The 12901-nt window shown below is 45.7% G+C and overlaps 1 protein-coding gene across 1 annotated transcript in view; it reads right to left on the bottom strand.

Moving 5' to 3' along the window:
* syne2b (spectrin repeat containing, nuclear envelope 2b) overlaps positions 1-12901 on the bottom strand; it is a 159466-nt gene that overhangs the window by 75775 nt on the left and 70790 nt on the right. Inside the window, exons 57-60 of the mRNA XM_030356047.1 lie at positions 2928-12890; positions 1360-1638; positions 853-1008; positions 71-330 (exon numbers count right to left, since the gene is read on the bottom strand). Coding sequence (XP_030211907.1) covers positions 71-330; positions 853-1008; positions 1360-1638; positions 2928-12890 — 10658 coding nt within the window. The remainder of the gene's footprint in view (positions 1-70; positions 331-852; positions 1009-1359; positions 1639-2927; positions 12891-12901) is intronic.

Raw genomic sequence — 12901 nt, 5'->3', positions numbered from 1 at the left:
CGTCTCATCGTCATAAAATCAGCCAAACAATTTAAATTCAAATACTCTCAACAGCTTCATGAAGACTCACCGGCCTCCAGCCTCCAGCTCTGTCTCCAGGCCCTCCAGGGTGGCCCTCGCGACCTCCGTCTGCCCGGTGTAGAGGCTCACCAGCCGGAGACGAGCCTCCTTGCTCCGGACCAGGGTGGAGGAGTCCCCGACCGCAGCACTCCACTGACCCTCAAGGTGCTCCAGCTCCTCCTGCTGACCCGGCCCAGCAGCCCCCCCCTCCAGCTCCGGGCTGGGCCGGGTCAGCAGCGAGACCTGGGTCTGGGACGCTCTGAGGCACTCCTGGAGATACGACACGACACACACACACACACACGACACACACACACATAGTGGTCAGCATCAGAAGATGGTGAAGAGATGGACCCCGGGGGGTATTGGATTAAAGCGGACGTACAAAGTTACAATATAATTTTAAAAAGTACTACTTCATTTGCTTCAGTGCTCCTACTTCAGCAGTAAAATGGCAGAAGGTATGAAAGAGATATAACATTTGTTTTGATGAATGGTTGTCCGAGGTGGAAACCAGAGGGCAGGAACTTCAATTCTAATTGAAGGTAGTTGGCACTTCCTTATCCTTCCTTGTTGTCAATTGTGATGACCAAACACTTGACTGGACTTAACCATCTCAGCACCGAAAGGTTACGGGTTTGATCCCCAATGATCATCTCCCCTAACCCCTACCTGCTCAATGATTCATGTGACTGAAACATATGTTGAATAACTAAATAGTCAAATCTAATTTTGCTCGTAGATATGTTGGAGATAATGCTTTGCTGTCTGCCCTGTTAAGATGATTCTTACCTGGGCCTCTTCCAATTGCAGGGCCATAGCTTCTGGGCTGAGGTCTGTCGGTCGGTTCCTGCAGGCCAGAACTCTGGTCTCCAGCCTGTTGAGACGAACCTCCAGGTCCCTGATGGACGTATCCAGAACCGATGCCGGGTCCTCCTCAAGCTCTCCCTTCAGGATGGAAAACAAGAACCAGAGGTGGGTGGACTTTAACTGGTTATGGACGGGTGGTGGATGACAGCAGGCTGCAATAAGATGTAGCAGGGGGATAACTTTGAATATATGTTTGTCAACTCTACCATTAACAAATTGTAGTTTACTAATTTCATCCAAAGCGAGATAGATTAAATATAGATCCATGTCGTTAAGGAGCAGGTAGAGGTTAGGGGGCATCTTGCTCTAGGATGCCTACAGGTAGTCTGTGGACACGGGGATCAAACCCAGAACCTTTTGGCTGAAAGTTGGACACCCTCGCCACTATACTCCCCCCCCCCCCCCCCCCCCCCGGGTACGAAGGCCTACCTTCAGGATGAGACAATCAGGTCCAGTCCCGAGAAGCTGGTGGACCTCTGAGAGCACATCCTCCATGGGCTGGTCTTCGGGTCCCTCCAGATCCGGGCCACTGGTGTAGACCAGACCAGCTGAAAGGGTACCCTGGGTTTCCCCGGTAGGAAGGACCTCCACCAGGGCTTTCTCCTCAGATCTCAAACCCTCATCTGAAGCTCTCACACCATGAGGTGTGGACCCCAGTGGTACTGCTCGTGATCCCGGCTTATTTTCTGTGCTCTGGGACTGATGGGTCTGTGAGGGATGAACGAAAAACATTTAACCAAAGACAGGATACAGCTTGAGGCGACTAGATGATCATCTAACTGTCAAACAGAAAGAACTACATGAGTGCTGCTTCCTTGAATTATTTCTGGATGTTTTTGGATGATAATATTGCAAAGGAAAGTGTTTCTGAATTGAATCTACTTTTATATTTCCTACCTAATTCATTCAATGCTTCAACCATAACTGGTAATACAATTCTATGTGAAACAGCTCTTACGACTCCTACGACTCCCTAACCCTAACTATAAAAAAGACTTGGAGTCGGCTTGTATTGCTAACCAGGGGATGTTGTAGGTGCTGCCAGCTAACCCCGGCCCCCTAACCGCCCGACACAGCCCCCAGGTCTGTGCTGCTCGGACTGGGAAAACACAAGTAAAATAAAAACCCAATAACAGCGACCGTTGGAAAGAGGGGACTGACTCATAGACTGCAATGTGTGGATACAAAGGAGGATATCCATTACGCCCCTGAAGCCACACAGAGCGGTGTGTACCTCCCTCCCTCTCCTGGTCTTCGTCTCTTCCTGCCTCTCATACCACTGATGCCTGTCTTTTTGCATTCTCTTCCCCACTATCTTCTTTCTCTCCATCTCTCTCTCCTTTCTCTATCGCTCCTCCTTTATCTCTCTTCTGCTACCCTTTCTCTCCCCTTCTCTTTGTTTTCATCATCAATCTGCAGAAAGCCCAAAAAAGGAGCAATTATATTCTATCCATCTCAATTTAATTTTGTTCCATTTTCTTTTAGATTTTTCAGCCATCCAAGTGAGAATAAAAATGGAAGTCCGCATACGGATACCAGTTAGACACAAAGTGACCAGAACAGGAGGAACTGTTCACTACACCGTTAGTATGCAGGTAGCCAAGATGATGAATAGTGAGGCCCAGGAAAGGGATTTTTAAGAACTGAAATGATGATAAATGTAAAATAATTGCAAAGCAACTTTTTAGGAATAACAAACAGTGCCATTAAGGACATACAGTGCCACTATGTCTTACAATGCCTTAAAAAAAACATTGCATTCATACGCCTCTCTGAATGCTAAACTCTGACAGATGTACATTGATATGACAGATAATGACATAAACCTAGTGACTTTAAACATTCAACTCTGACAGAGGTTGATTAATAAGACAGATGACAGAAACCTGGTGACTTTAGACACTGCATGCCGTGCATTCCCCCAAAAAGACAGAGATATGCTGGTCTAGCAAAACTCTCAGAATGAGACACCGCACACACTCACACAGCCATCTCACCTTCATCTGGTCAGGTTTGGAGGTCTTCACATCAGGAGGTCCAGTAACATATTTTGATGACTCAGACGTCTTAGAAACTTCTAGACTCTGTCTAGAACCAGTTGGCACAACCTGGGTTTCTTCCACAACAGCAGTAATGGATGGACCCGTGACTGAATCTGTAATGATCAATGACACCACACTCCCCGGGTCTTGTTGGTCAAAAGGTGAAGCCACTGGATCAACAACTTGTATTTCTATGCTACTCTGTACACGACTCTGTTCAGACATTGGACTGATCTCCACCTCTACAATAGTTTCACCTTCCTTTGTGCTCCCTACACTTTGTTGGACATTTGGAGTGCCAGGACGATCATGAGCCTCAGAATAAGAGACTGACTGCTCTGTTGACCCCTTGCCCTTGTTTGTCTCTTCAAGATTCATAGAGATTTCAGCTGGTCTTTCAAGGTCCATCATTTCCCCAGGCTTAAGGTGTCCAAAGGTTTTCCCAGAAGAAGAAAGTGTTTCAGAAGTTGTGACAAGTTCTGGGCTCTTGGTTTTGGTTGATCCATGTAAGGTGTGTCCCATTATGACAATTTGAGTTTCTGTTGGTACTTGTTGAGCATCAATTGGCAGCAAAATAGAGGAAAGTTCCAGAGTTGACTTGATACTAGCTGGGACAAAATTCATTTCATCTTTAGATTCTACCTTAGCTTCTGAGCGTTTAACATGATCAGCAGCAGCTTTGGAATCACCTGGACCCTTGCTCTCAGTAAGCAAAGATTGTGTCTCTTTTAAAGGTTTAGCTTCCAGAACTCCAGCAGTTTCAGGCTCTCTTGGGAGGGATTTATGGAGTTGTATGGAAGATTCCAAACTGCTTGGCTCTTTTTGAGTTGGTTCAGGCTTGACATCACCGAAGCAAATGGTTCCTGGTTCTGAAGTTTTGGCAAGTTTGGGACATTCCTCCACAAAAGGTCTTTTAATGTCAGATCTGGGACTTTGTGGGGACAAAGGACCCTCACTATCTTTCTGTTGTTGCTCTTGTACACCAGTAAGTTGCACGGATGAAAGCGCAGGCTGAGACATTCTTCTGGTTGGCACGAACTGTGCTTTTTCCACAACTGCAGTCATTGTCTCCATTGTGACGGACTCTCGGCTAACACAACTTTCCAGATTCATGAGATCCGATACCTCCTTTGGTTCAACAGTGAAGACGTCAGTGGTTTTATTGGCTGTTTCACTATCCTTGCTGGATTCAGGTGCCGCATCAGCAGGTTTCATTGATGTGTCTGACGTTCTCCTGGTCTGTGTAACAAGCTTGGTCTTTTCCCCAGTACTAATGTCAGATTTGGTCTGAACATCAGCAGATGTAGTTGCTGACTTTTCTCTCGTTAGCTCAGGCAGTGGTTCTTCAGTGGCCTTGTCTATGACGGACTCAGTTTGTAGAGTTTTGGCATCAGTGGTTTTGTTGCCAGCCTTCTGTAACCCTGACACCCTTGAAACCGTTGGACTTTTTGACTCCAGCGTAGCAGTTTTTGTTTCAGGTAGAGGTCTTTGTGGGGACCGAGGGCTCTCTGTTTCCATGTTCTGTTCAAGCTCTGCATCAGTTAGTTTCATCGATGCCACTGACGTCTCGGCAGGGAGAACACCCTTTGAATATCTCTTAGCCTGCTCAAGAGCAACTGTTTCCATGCCCGGTTTAGAACTTTCTGTTTTCTCTAGTTCTGTATGATCAACTTTCATAGATGATGCTGAAGTCTTTGACTTTTTCTGAGTTGGTACGACATTGGTCTGTTCGACAGCAGTGGCCTCAGACTCAGCCTGTATGTGTTTTGTTTGAACATCAGCAGATACAGCAACATCTGAAGCTGGCTCTGAAGCTGCTGTCTCAAAGGTTTGAGAAGACAGAAGATATAAAGGTTCCTCATTGTTGGATCTAGAATGTGTACCAGATTTTATCTTGGCTTCTGCAGGTGCATTATGGTCAACAGCACCAGTGGAATCATCTTGACCCTTGCTGCCAGTTAGAATAGCTTTTGTTTCTTTTACAACAGTAGTTGGACTTGGATCTAAAGGTTTGGATAATTTCGGAATTTCAGGCTCCTCCTCTTTTTCCGGCTCAGATGTCAGCTTCTCTTCTCTGGTCGGTCCAGGCTTAGCTTCCAGAACTCCGGCATTTTTAGGCAGTATTGGGACAGACTTCTGGAGTTTTGTGGAAGAGTCCAAACCGATGGGCTCTCTTTGAGTTTGTTCAGGCTTGACATCAACGATACAAATGGTTTCTAGTTCTGAGGTTTTTGCAAGTTTGGGATATTCCTCCACAAAAGGCCTTTTAATTTCAGATCTGGGACTTTGTGGGGACAAAGGACCCTCACTTTCTTTCTGTTGTTGCTGTTGCACATCAGTAGGTTGCACAGATGAAAGCGCAGTCTGAGACTTTCTTCTGGTTGGTACAAGCTGTGCTTCTTTCACAACAGCAGTCACGGTTTCCATTGTGACGGACTCTCGGCTAACACAACTTTCCAGATTCATGAGATCCGATACCTCCTTGGGTTCCACAGTGAAGACGTCAGTGGTTTTATTGTCGGTTCTCATTACAAAGCTTTTTATATCAGGATTTGAACTCGTTGAGGACAGAAGACGATCACTATCCTTGCTGGATTCTGGTTCGGTATCAGCAGGTTTAATTGATGTCTCCAATGTTCTCCCGGTTGGTGATACAAGCTTGGCCTTCTCCCCAGTACTAGTGACAGATTTGGTCTGAACATCAGCAGATGTAGCTGATGACTTTTTCCTTATTGGAATTTCAGGTTTTGCCTGAAATTGTTGTGTCTTCACAGCCACAGGTGCAGTTACACTTGCAAGTTCCTGATGGGATGTAGTCTGGTCTTTGGGCTCAGGTTTTGGAACATCTTGCGGTTGTCCTTCAGGAATTAAGGACTGGGGCACAACTATTTCACTTTGAGGACGTTGAGGAAGTACAGATGGCTCTGATTCCTTAGATGCCTGTCCCAGTGGGATGTCAACCCCTATCGATCCAGCAATGTCAGCTCTCTCAGAGCTTAATTCCTTTAGGCAAACGTCTACTGTCTGGACATCAGGACTATCCAGAACTACAACTACCTTCTTGATTGAGTATGGCTTTACCATTTCATGGATGGTTGTACTTTGTGAATCAGACAGAGCAGCTTGTTCTTCTCTAATTGGAGAAGGCTGAGGGGACTCAGAGTCTTCTGTTGACTGTGCAGGTTTTACATCACCCTGTTTCATAGGAGATCCATCAACCTTTACCATCCTCCTGGCAGGTACCACTATGGGTGCCTCCAAAACAACACCAGTTTCTGCCAATTCTGTGTTTGACTCTGGGGTGACAGGAGACTTAAGACTTTCTGGTCCTGTCTCCACATCAACAGGTCCAGTCACAGGTGATATTAGCTCTGAAGCTCTAGAAACTTCTAGATCATCTTTGTTACCAGTTTTCTCTATTTTTGTTTCTTCTACAGCAGCAGTTATTGATGGCCTGATGACTGACTCTGGATTAATCAATGACTTCTGACTTGCAGGGTCTTGTTTAGTTGTAACAGTGATTACTTCTTTGTTGATAGTTTTGGTTTTGATTGGCTCTGACGTTTTGGTCGATTTTGACCTCCTTGAGGGGGGTGAAGGCTTAGCTTGCTCAAGAGCCACTGTTTCCAAGCCATGTTCTGAACTTTTCATCTTTTGCTGTTCTGCATCTACTTTCTGTTCTGCATCTACTTTAATAGACGAAACAGATGTCTTTGCCTTTCTCCTAATTGGTACAAGCTTAGTCTGCTCTACAGCAGTGGTCTCGGATTCACAGAGTTTGGTTGGAAAATCAGCAGAAACAGCAACATCTGAGGCTGGCCCTGAGACTGTAGAGTCTCCTGGGATCTCTTGAGACCTTCTCCTGCTTGACACGCATGGCAGGTCATCCACGTCCACCTTAGCTGTTAAAACTGTTGTTGAATCTTTGTTCGTTGATGGCACCACAATAGAGGTGTCCTGTTTTGTTTTTTCAGTCTTTCCTTCAGATGTTTTAATAGTGGTTTCTGCTGGTTGTTTTGCTGTTGTTCTGCACACTTTGGGGCTTTGCCTTTGCTGCAAAGGTAAAGGCAAGGCTTGTTCTACAGCAGTGACAGAAGGGTGAGATCCCTCAAAGTCGTGTTTGGACTGTGCAGGGCTTGCATTTGCATGCATCACAGGAGAACCAGCAGGTTTTGATTTAGTCCTGGCTGGTATTACCATGGCTTCCACTACATTACCCATCTCTGCAAGTCCAGATAATGAATCTGGAGTGATGGGAGACCCTTCACTCTCATGTTTTGTCGGAACTTGTTTGGCCTTAGTGATGGGAGACTTTTCACTTTCAGATGTGGTCAGAACTTGTTCAGTCTTGACAGCAACAGGTCCAGTAAAACAATCTTGGGCCTGAAGGTCTGCAGTCGGGTCTCTGGAAACATCTGACCATTGTACCTCAGATGGTAGGGACTTGGGCACATCTATTTGACTTTGAGAAAGTTCGGGAAGCACAGGTGGCTGTATAGATGCCTGTCCAAGTTTAATGTCAACCCCTAACGATCCAGCACTGTCTGCTTTCTCAGAACTTGATGTCTGTGGGCATGTGTCCACTGTCTGGAAAACAGGAATATCCAGAACAACTACAGCCACCTTCTTAACTGAGTGTGGCTCTATAATTTCATGGACTGTTGAACTTTGTGAACTACACAGAGCAGCCTGTTCTTCACTATGGGGAGAAGGCTGAGGAGACTCGGAATCTCCTGTTGACTGTGCTGGTTTAACATCAGCTTGTGTCATAGGAGGTCCATCAGGATTTAACTTTCTCCTGGGTGGTACCACAATGCTTTCCTCCACAACAGCACCAGTTTCTGCCATTCCTGTGATTGACTCTGCAGTGAAAGAAGACCTGACACTTTCGTCTTTTGTTGGAAACGATTCGATATTTACTTCAGCAGGTCCAGTTACAAGTGATGTTGGCTCTGAAGTTGTAATATCCTTTTGATTGTCCTTGTTATCAGTTCGTTTCAATAATGTTTCTTCCACAACAGTAGCTATGGATGGCCTGATGACCAACTCTGGATTGAATGATGTAAGACTTGCAAGATCTTGTTCAGTACGAGCAGTGATAACTTCCTCATTCATAGTTTCGGTTTTGATAGGCTCTGAAGTCTTGGTCAATTTTGACCTTCTTGTTGTAGGTGAAGGCTTAGCTTGCTCAAGGGTTCTTGTTTCCATGGCAGGCTTTGAACGTGCAATCTTCTGCTGTGGTTCTCCATCAAGTTTCATAGATGTCACTGATGTCTTTGATTTTCTCCTTGTTGGTACAAATTTAGTCTGCTCATCAGCAGTGGTCTCAGATTCAGCCAGTTTTGTTGGAACATCAGCAGGTGCAGCAACATTCGAGGCTGGCTCTGAAGCTGTAGAGTCTTCTGGATTCTTTCGAGACCTTCTGTTCCTTGGCACAAGATGCGATTCACAAAATTCCACCTTAGCTGTCCCAACTGGGGTTGAATCTTGGTCCTTTGATTTTTCAACACTAGAAAGGTCCTGTTTAGTTTTTTCTGTCTTTAGTTTAGTTGTTGTAATGGTGGTTTTTGTTGGTTCTTTTGCTGTTTTTGTGTCAACTCTGGGGCTTTGCACTTTTTTAGTAGGTACAGGCAAAGCTCGGTCTACCACAGAAACAGAGGACAGAGGAGCCTCAGAGTCTTGCTTGGACTGTGCCGGTTTTGAACGCATAATAGGAGATTCAGCAGATTTTGACTTTTTCCTGGCTGGAACCACCATGGCCTTCTCCACGACAGCCGATTCTAGCAGTGCTGGGGTTGAATATGGAATTATAGGAGATTTTTCACTTTCAGGATTTGCCTGAACTTGTTCAGGCTTCACAGGAACAGGTGCAGTAACACTTGCCTCTGCCCGTAGAGCTGAAGTCTGGTCTGGGGACTGAGGTTCAGGAACATCTGGATGTTGTTTCTCAAGTAGTATGGACTGGGGCACATTTACATGACTTTGAGAAGGTTGAGGAAGTACAGTTGGCTCTAACTTTTTAGATGCGTGTCCCAGTGTGATGTCAAGCCCTATCGATCCAGCACTGTCTGCTCTCTCTGAGATGGATGTCTGTTGGCAGGTGTCCGCTGTCTGGAAAGCAGGAATATCCAGAACAACTAAAGCCACCTTCTTTTCTGAGTGTGGCTCTGCAATTTCATGGACAGTTGCACTTTGTGAATTGGACAGAGCAGCCTGTTCTTCTCCAATGGGAGAAGGCTGAGGAGACTCAGAGTCTTCTGTTGACTGTGCAGGTTTAACATCAGCTTTTGTCATGTGAGATCCTTCACACTTTAACTTTCTCATGGGAGGTACAACGACGGGTTCCTCCAAAACAACAGCAGTCGCTGCCAGTCCTGTGATTGACTCTGCTGTGATAGGAGACTTTGCACTTTCTGTTTTAGTCTGAATTGGTTTGATCTTCGCTTCAGCAGGTCCAGTGACAGGAGATGTTGTCTCTAAAGTTGTAGAAACAGTTTGATTGCCCAAGGTACCGGTTCGCTCCAATGTTGTTTTTTCCACATCAGGAGCCATGGATGGCCTGTAGACTGACTCTAGATTAATCAATGACACATTTCCAGGGTCTTGTTCAGTCTGAACAGTGATGACTTCTTTATTCATAGTGTCAGTTTTGATTGGCTCTGAAGTCTTGGTCGATTTTGACCTTCTTGTAGTGGGTGAAGGCTTAGCTTGCTCAAGGGTTCTTGTTTGCATGCCAGGTTTCGAAATTGTAATCTTCTGCTTTAGTTCTCCTTCAAGTTTCATAGATGTCACGGATGTCTTTGACTTTCTCCTTGTTGGTACAAGCTTAGTCTGATCATCAGTAGTGCTCTCAGATTCAGCCAGCTTTGTTGGAACATCAGCAGGTATAGCAACATCTGAGGCTGGCTCTGAAGCTGTAGAGCCCTCTGGAGTCTTTCTAGACCTTCGGTTCCTTGGCACAAGATGCGAGTCACAAAAGTCCACCTTAGCTGTCCCTCCTTGGCTTGAATCTTGGTTCTTTGAGGTTTCAACACTAGAAAGGTCCTGTTTGTTTTTTTCTGTCTTTGCTTTAGTTGTTGTCATGGTGGTTTTCGTTGGTTGTTTTGCTGTTGTGTCAACTTTGGGGCTTTGCACTTTTTTAGTAGGTACAGGCAAAACTCGGTCTACCACAGAAACAGCAGAATCTTGTTTGGACTGTGCAGGAGTTGCATGCATAATAGGAGATCCAGAAGATTTCGACTTTTTCCTGGCTGGTACCACCATGACTTTCTCCATGACAGTTTGTTCTGACAGTGCTGGGGTTGAATATAGAATTATAGGAGATTTTTCACTTTCAGGATTGGCCTGAACTTGTTCAGGCTTCACAGGAACAGGTGCAGTGACACTCGCTTGGGCCAGGAGAACTGAAGTCTGGTCTGTGGACTGCGGTTTTGGAACATCTGGATGTTGTTTCTCAGGTAGTAGGGACGGGGGCACATTTACATGACTTTGAGAAAGTTGAGGAAGTACAGTTGGCTCTGACTTTTTAGATGCCTGTCCCAGTGTGATGTCAAGCCCTATCGATCCAGCACTGTCTGCTCTCTCAGAGATTGATGTCTGTGGGAATGTGTCCGCTGTCTGGAAAGCAGGGATATCCAGAACAACTAAAGTCACCTTCTTTAATGAGTGTGGCTCTACAATTTCGTTGACGGTTGTACTTTGTGAATTAGACAGAGCAGCCTTTTCTTTTCCAATGGGAGAAGGCTGAGGAGACTCAGAGTCTTCTGTTGACTGTGCAGGTTTTACATCAGCCAGTGTCATAGGAGATCCATCAGGTTTGAACTTTCTCCTGGCAGGTACCACAATGGGTTCCTCCAAAACAACAACGGTCTCGGCCAGTCCTGTGATTGACTCTTCTGTGAGAGGAGACTTTGCACTTTCTTTTTTAGTCTGAATTGGTTTGATCTTCGCTTCAGCAGGTCCAGTGACAGGTAATGTTGTCTCTAAAGTTGTAGGAACAGTTTGATTGCCCAAGGTACCGGTTCTCTCCGATGTTGTTTTTTCCACATCAGTAGCTATGGATGGCCTGATGAATGACTCTGGATTAATCAATGACGCACTTGCAGGGTCTCGTTCAGTACGAACAGTGATGGCTTCTTTATTCATAGTGTTCGTTTTGATTGGCTCTGAAGCCTTGGTGGATTTTGACCTTCTTGTAGTGGGTGAAGGCTTCGCTTGCTCAAGGGTTCTTGTTTGCGTGCCAGGTTTTGAACTTGCAATCTTCTGCTGTGGTTCTCCATCAAGTTTCATAGATGTCACTGATGTCTTTGACTTTCTCCTCGTTGGTACAAGCTTAGTCTGATCATCAGCAGCGGTCTCAGATTCAGCAAGTTTGGTTGGAACATCAGCAGGTACAGCAAGTTCTGAGGCTGGCTCTGAAGCTGTAGAGTACTCTGGAATCTCTCTAGACCTTCTCCTGCTTGGCACAAGATGTGAGACACACACATCCACCTTAGCTGTCCCAACTTGGGGTGAATCTTGGGTCTTTGATGTTTCAACCCTAGAAAGGTCCTGTTTAGTTTTAGTCATTTCTTTAGTTGTTGTAATGGTGGTTTTTGTTGGTTGTTTTGTTGTTGTGTCAACTCTGGGGCTTTGCACTTTCTTGGTAGGTACAGGTAAACCTCGGTCTACCACAGAAACAGACAGATTACTCTCAGAAGTTTGCTTGGACTGTGCAGGTGTTGCACGCATAATAGGGGATCCAGAAGATTTTGACTTTTTCCTGGCTGGTACCACCATGGCTTTCTCCATGACAGCTGTATCTGACAGTGCTGGGGTTGAATATGGAATTATAGAAGACTTTTCACTTTCAGCATTTGTCGGATCTTGTTCAGGCTTCACAGGAACTGGTGCAGTAACACTTGCTTGGGCCTGGTGATCTGTAGTCCTTACCTCAGCCTGTTCCAGTGTGATTGGCTCTTGAGTGTCGGTTTTGATTGGGTCTGAAGTCTTGGTAGATTTGGACTTTCTTGTAGGAGGAGAAGGCTTAGCTTGCTCAGCTTTTAGCTTTTGCGTGAACTGTACATGTTCAGTTCCCTTTGGTTCTGCATCAAGGGTTCCTGATGAAATGGAGGTCTCTAACTTGCTCCCACTCGTTACCAGCTTAGTTTGTGCATCAGTGATGGTTTCCGATTTGATCTTGAATCCCTCAGTGGAATCTTCTCGACTCTCCTTAGGTTCCCGATTCAGTGCTTGAGAAGGATCTTTTGAAACAGCCAAACTCTGATTACTCCTGGTTACCAGAAACTGCTGTGGTTCTTTAACAGCGATTTTGGTCTGGCAAATAGACAACCCAGATGTCGTTATCAAAAATTCCTCCTTCGTTTGCATAGACTCTGGTAAAGCAGGCTGAGCAACAACGTCTAGATCCTGTCTTCTGGCCTGCTCAGACTTGTCTGTTCCCCCTACAGCAGTGTCAACCGGTTCCCATACTATTACAGGGAAATGGGGCTCAGCTCTAACTATTACGGGCTCCACTGAAGATGACGTTGTAGTTGACTTTGTACTCCTTGTTCCTTCGGACCCAGCCTTAGTCGCCGATTCAGCAGAAAGTACACTCACACTTGTAGCCTCTGATGCGGTCAGTGTCCTGTCTTCAGTGACGTACGTCGTCTCTGTGGTGACTCGCACTACAGATACTGAAGTTTCAATTTCACTGTGTGTGGTTTCCCTCTTATCTTTATCGATGATTGGTTCCTGGAGTTCCGTATGTTTCTGGGAAACAGTGATGCTCTTCCTCTCTGCAGAGGGTCTGATTGTCCGTGGTGGTGCTACTACTGATGGTGCCGTTGCTGGTATTTCTACGTCCTCCACTCTAGCTGGACGGACCTCAGAGGCCTGAGGGGCTTGCAGCTTGTGTTTCTTCTTGTCTTCAAGCCCCTGAAATTAAG

The sequence above is a fragment of the Gadus morhua genome, chromosome 5 (genome assembly GCF_902167405.1).
Source record: "Gadus morhua chromosome 5, gadMor3.0, whole genome shotgun sequence".
In the NCBI taxonomy this organism is placed as follows: Eukaryota; Metazoa; Chordata; class Actinopteri; order Gadiformes; family Gadidae; genus Gadus; species Gadus morhua.
The sequence above is the reverse complement of the archived record's forward strand: the minus strand, read 5'-3'. Positions and strand labels throughout refer to the sequence as shown.